Source organism: Macaca nemestrina, chromosome 5 (assembly GCF_043159975.1).
Source record: "Macaca nemestrina isolate mMacNem1 chromosome 5, mMacNem.hap1, whole genome shotgun sequence".
Taxonomy (NCBI): Eukaryota; Metazoa; Chordata; class Mammalia; order Primates; family Cercopithecidae; genus Macaca; species Macaca nemestrina.
The window spans coordinates 152,528,665-152,534,664 of NC_092129.1; the positions used below are offsets into that span (position 1 = coordinate 152,528,665).

The following is a 6,000-nucleotide window of genomic DNA, read 5'->3' on the forward strand; positions in this document are numbered from 1 at the left end:
TTCTGCACCCCAGAACCTCCTGCAGGTTGGGGCCAAGGTGAAGGAGATATGAGGATGCATGAGAAAGGGGTGCTGGGAGGGAACAATCCAGATCCCAAAGAGAAACCAGTGTTTCTGTTGCTGAGAGAGGCAATTAACAGAGTGGGACCCCAGGGTGGAGGTCCTTGTGTGTAGGGAAGCAGGGCTGGGGAGGTTGGCAACCATGTATGAGCTGTGAGCCAGGACACCTAGGCCAAGGACGGGCAGGGAGGTCAAGGAAAGGAGCCAGGGCGGGGGACACCCAGCTTCCTCTGGGACACTCATTCAAGTGGCACCTGTTGCCACAGACCGCATTAGGAATGAGGGTGGAATGTGGAGGTTTATTATCTCCACAACCACTAGCCCAGCCTGTTTCTGCCGTCCCCCACCCCACTACCAGGATAAAGGGCTGGCTGTCTTGGGGCTGAGGGAGATTCGGGTGCTGAGCAGGATGCGGGGCCGCGTGGCAGGGAGCTGTGCTCCCCTGGGCCTGCTTCTGGTCTGTCTTCGTCTCCCAGGTACGGAGGCCGTGATGCCCTTGGGCAGGAGAGACTGGAGGTCCCCCAGGAAACAGGAATTAAGGAAAGGGGTAAAGGCAGGAGGGTACACATTTAGGTCCCTGAGGGAAAAGGAAGAGTAGGCTCAGGGGAAGCAAAGGGAACCGGAATCGGGGAAGGGAAACCATTGGCTGCTTTATCTTCCCTTTCCCTCAGGCCTCTTTGCCCGGAGCATTGGTGCTGTGGAGGAGAAAGTTTCCCAAAACCTGGGGACCAACTTGCCTCAGCTTGGACAACCTTCCCTGACTGGCCCCCCTAACTCTGAACATCCTCAGCCTGCTCTGGACCCGAGGTCTAACGATTTGGCAAGGGCTCCTCTGAAGCTCAGCATGCCCCCATCAGACGGCTTCCCACCCACAGGAGGCTCTGCAGTGCAGAGGTGGCCTCTGTCCGGGAGGCTGCCTGCCGTGTACTCCTGGCCCCCTGAGGATCCTTGGCTGATGATGGCTGCTGCGGCTGCGGACCGCCTGGGGGAAGCGCTGCCTGAAGAACTCTCTTACCTCTCCAGTGCTGCGGCCCTCGCTCCAGGCAGTGGCCCTTTGCCTGGAGAGTCTTCTCCTGACGCCACAGACCTCTCACCCGAGGCTTCACACCTCCACCAGGACTCGGAGTCCAGACGACTGCCCCGTTCTAATCCACTGGGGCCCGGGGGAAAAATCCTTTCCCAGCGCCCTCCGTGGTCTCTCATCCACAGGGTTCTGCCTGATCACCCCTGGGGGACCCTGAATCCCAGTGTGTCCTGGGGAGGTGGAGGCCCTGGGACTGGTTGGGGAACGAGGCCCATGTCACACCCTGGGGGAATCTGGGGTATCAATAATCAACCCCCAGGTACCAGCTGGGGAAATATTAATCGGTATCCAGGAGGCAGCTGGGGGAATATTAATCGGTATCCAGGAGGCAGCTGGGGGAATATTCATCTATACCCAGGTATCAATAACCCATTTCCTCCCGGAGTTCTCCGCCCTCCTGGCTCTTCTTGGAACATCCCAGCTGGCTTCCCTAATCCTCCAAGCCCTGGGTTGCAGTGGGGCTAGAGCACATAGAGGGAAACCCAACATTGGGAGTTAGAGTCCTGCTCCCGCCCCTTGCTGTGTGGGCTCAATCCAGGCCCTGTCAGCATGTTTCCAGCCCTATCCCCACTTTTCAATGCCTCCCTTGCTCATCTCCAATAAAATAAAAGCACTTATGGAATTTGCTTCTTCTTGGTGTCTTTGTTTCTGGGCATAAGCTGAAGTGAGTCTGTTCACTCCTGTTTTCTAGCCATCTCCACGGCCCTCTAGGGGCCCCTGCAGACGCTCTCTTGCTATACCCATCCTTTGCAAAGGATCAACGCCCAAGTGCTTGAGGGTGGAGCCTCACCCTGGCCAGGTGGGAGAGTCTCAGCCAGGTGGGAGAGCTGTTCCAGAATTGTGCTGGAATCTGAAAGGGGGAGGAGGGACAGCAGGACTAATTAAGACGGCACCTGCAGCAGGGGGATGGCGGCTCCAGGGCCAGGTGGACAGGATTCCTCACAATTCACAGACACAGGAAGCCAAACGTCACAAAGTCTATGCTTCACTTGTCTTTTCTTCCCCGGAAAGTCAAGCTTCTTAGAAGTGGAGGATACATTGATCTCCTCCCTTACATGCATCACTTGGCACATTGTGTCCCAGAGAACCACAGACTTTGAACATTTGCTGAGTAAATAGCAGACCTTGATAAAGGAAAAGAGAAAAGGGAGAAAGAAAAGGGAGAAAAAACCTTGGAGCCAACAGTCCCACCTGGGGTGGCATTTGATGCTTTCATGCCCAAGCTATGACACGCTCTCAGCCTTTGGTCACTGTATTGTCTCTCCCGCCCTCCCTTTGGTTTTCCCAGGAGCTCAGCATCCTCACACAGGAGTTGGAGTGAGGGCAGCCAAGGGTCAGGCTACAAAAGCACAGAAGAATTAGCAGGTGCGGTTGGAGGTGATTTGGTTCTGGATTCGCTCTCCCCTGTGCCACGCCTGCAGTGGTCCAGGTGTATGTACTCTCCATTCAGCCAGGTCCCTGGGAATTGAGCAGCTTGTGGGAGGGGAGAAGGGAGTAGGAAAAACACCAGAACTCAAGGGATAGGGAGCTGCCTGCCTGCCTGCCTGAGTGGGAGAGGAGCGTTTCCAGAGAAGATGCCCAGTCCCAGCGTCTGCCATAAGGCTCCATCCTACACTGAGAAGTCCTCCCTGGAACACCTTCCGCAGAGCCCACCTTCCGCATCACCAAGCACGCACCCTTCTTCATCACCTCAACCTCTTCACCTGATTCTTTTCCCATCTCGGACTCTTGGTTTCTCCCTGCCCTAGGGTGAGGAGTTCTGTGCCTGTTTTCAGCACGTGCCTCTTCCACCAGCCCAAGGTCATTCTCTCAAGCCTGGAGTCTCACTTCTCTCTGTCCCTCCTCCTGGTTGCCTCTTCTCCATAGTCATTCCTATTCACACATTTAAATTTGGGGTCAACAGTCCCCTGGTCTGTTCCCCAGACTCACTAGAGCATAAGCACCACGAGGACAGGGGCTTTGTCTCTTTAACTCACTGCTGCACCCCCCAGCACCAAGAACAGGGTCTGGACCAGGGCAGGCACTCAGCAGGCACTGAAGGAATGCTTGATCCTCTCTCTCTGTCCCTGCCCCTCTCTTATCCTCTCTCTACTTCCACTCATTTTCTGAGCCACACGGCTACACCCGGAGTCTAATCTACACTTGTGCTGTGGCCCTCCCAGAGCCTCACTGACATTTTTCACCAACCTCATGAAGTCCTTCACAGCATTAAAATGCTCTGTGTGTTTCATCGTTTAACCTTCGTTACTCTCCGTGAGGAAGGTATTATAAGATTTTTGCGGCCAGGCATGGTGGCTCACGCCTGTAATCCCAGCACTTTGGGAGGTCGAGGCAGGCAGATCACCTGAGGAGTTTGAGACCAGCCTAGTCCAACACAGGGAACATGGTAAAACCTCATTTCCACTAAAAATACAAAAATTAGCCAGACGTGGTGCCAGGTGCCTGTAGTCCCAGCTATTTGGGAGGCTGAGGCAGGAGAATCGCTTGAACCTAGGAGTTGGAGGTTGTAGTGAGCCGAGATCGTGCCACTGCACTCCAGCCTGGGTGACAGAGTGAGGCTGTCTAAAAAAAAAAAAAAAAAAAAAAAGATTTTTGCAGATGGAGGAACTGAGATTTAGAGGGATTAAGCAACTCACACAGGATTACAAGTGACAGAGGCGGTGATTCAAACCTCATTTTTTCTCATTATCTGTCCAGGGAGTATTCAAGTACAATATGCAATTAACGGAAATAATAACAAACTTTTATTATATTTACATATAGGCCAGGTCCCGGACAAGGCGCTTCCACACACACCCTTCCAGCAAATCCTCACAACCACCCCATTGGGTGGGCACTGCTGGGCCCACTGCACAGGGAAGACACTGAGGCGCAGAGAGGATGGGGAGCCGAGGCTCACACACAGGCAGCACTGAACCAGGGCACTGAAGTCCATCTGACGCTTGGTGCTGGTGGCTCAGGGAAGATGGGCTGCAACAGTGGAGGGTCCCAGGGGGATGTGGCCAGTCCTCTCAGGGTGGTCTTTGGCTTAAGGTTAGTTGTTGCTTAAAAAGTGGTGGAACTGGGCATGGTGGCTCACGTCTGTAATTTCAGCACTTTGGGAGGCTGAGGCAGGAGGATTCCTTGAGCCCAGGAGTTCTAGAGCAGCCTGGGCAATATAGGGAGACCTCATCTCTACAAATAGTAATTTAAAAATTAGCTTGTGTACTTAAAAAAACAAATTAAGAGTAGGCCAGGTATGGTGGCTCACACCTGTAATCCCAGTACTTTGGGAGGCCAAGGCAGGCGGAGACCAGCCTGGTCAATGCGGTGAAACCCCATCTCTACTAAAAATACAAAAATTAGCCAGGCATGGTGCTGCATGCCTGTAATTCCAGCTAGAGGAGAGGTTGAGGCATGAGAATTGCTTGAACCTGGGAGATGGAGGTTGCCGTGAGCCAAGATTGTGCCACTGCACTCCAGCCTGGGCAACAGGGTGAGACTCTGTCTCAAAAAAAAAAAAAAAAATCATAAGAGAAAAAAAAAAATATTAGCTTGGCATGGTGTTGTGCCTGTGGTCCCAGCTACTCTTGGGAAGCTGAGGTGGGAGGATCACCTTGAGCCTGGGAGGTCGAGGCTGCAGTGAGCCATGATCATTCCACCGCACTCCAGCCTGGGTGACAGGGCAAGACTCTAAAAAAAAAAAAAAAGAAAGAAAGGCGGCTCACGCCTGTAATCCCAGCACTTTGGGAGGCTGAGGAGGGTGGACCACCTGAGGTTAGGAGTTCAAGACCAGCCTGGCCAACATGTTGCAACTCCATCTCTACTAAAAATAAAAAATTAGCCAGGTGTGGTGGTGGGCGCCTGTAATCCCAGCTACTCAGGAGGCTAAGGTAGGAGAATTGCTTGAACCCGGAAGGCAGAGGTTGCAGTGAGCTGAGATCGCGCCATTGCACTCCAGCCTGGGTGACAAGAGGGAAACTCCATCTCAGAACAACAACAACAACAACAACAAAAACCCAAAAACCAAACAACAACAACTACAACAAAAAGAGAGGGAATGTTTTCAGTAATCTGCGATACAAGAAAGGTCCTAATGTTTGCAACAGGGACTACTGCTGGCATAATGATTTTTACATTTTTATTAGTGGTTAATTGGTGGAAGTGGTGGCTGGAGTAGCAGGAGTCGTTCATTTCTCCTATCCTAGAAGGGCACTTAACCAGAAGTTAGGAAACCGAGGTACCCCTTCTGCCACACAACTTTCTGTGCCAGGTCACCTTAGACAAGTCATTGACCTCTGTGGACCTTTGTTTTCTCATCTGTAACATGGGATGAAAGCAGACGTCCAGCCTCCCTCACAGGGTTGTTAGGAAGTTTAGGTAAGATAATGATAAGGTGCCTTAGAGACTGAAAACCCTGAGCCATCGTAAGGGATAGATCCTAATGCAGTGCATTGTCCCAGTGAGGTGGTTCACACGATAGTTCTTAATCCCGCAGAGGAGGGCTGGTCTGGTGCAGTGGCTGTCGTTGACATCACAGTCAATTGATAAGGTTGATGTGATACTTTGCACTGGGAATTACACTCCAGAGAATGACTCCAAGTTCAAGAGGAAGAGTTGAGTTGGCTTCTCATTTAAATATTTCATCCCGCAAACAAACTGCATTCACTCAGCCATGTGTCAGTAAAAAAAGACATTTTTCACGTACACACACACTGTTGGGTGATGATAATAATAATAGCTTCCTTTATGTATTTACCATGAATTAAATGTTACAGGGTTACTTCAATTCTTAGAATTCTATGATGTGCTTACTCTTTTTTTTTTTTTTTTTTTGTAGCGATGGGGGTCTCGCTTGTTGCCCAGGTTGTCTTGAA

The 6,000-nt window shown here is 51.7% G+C and overlaps 1 protein-coding gene across 1 annotated transcript; it reads left to right on the forward strand.

Annotated features, from left to right (window-relative positions):
* The first annotated feature begins 469 nt into the window (after positions 1–469).
* C5H6orf15 (chromosome 5 C6orf15 homolog) lies at positions 470–1,734 on the forward strand. The gene is made up of 2 exons (XM_011770834.2): positions 470–536; positions 732–1,734. Exons 1-2 carry the CDS (start codon positions 470–472, stop codon positions 1,607–1,609), a joined length of 945 nt encoding a protein of 314 aa, XP_011769136.2. The 3' UTR covers positions 1,610–1,734.
* The last annotated feature ends 4,266 nt before the right edge of the window (positions 1,735–6,000 follow it).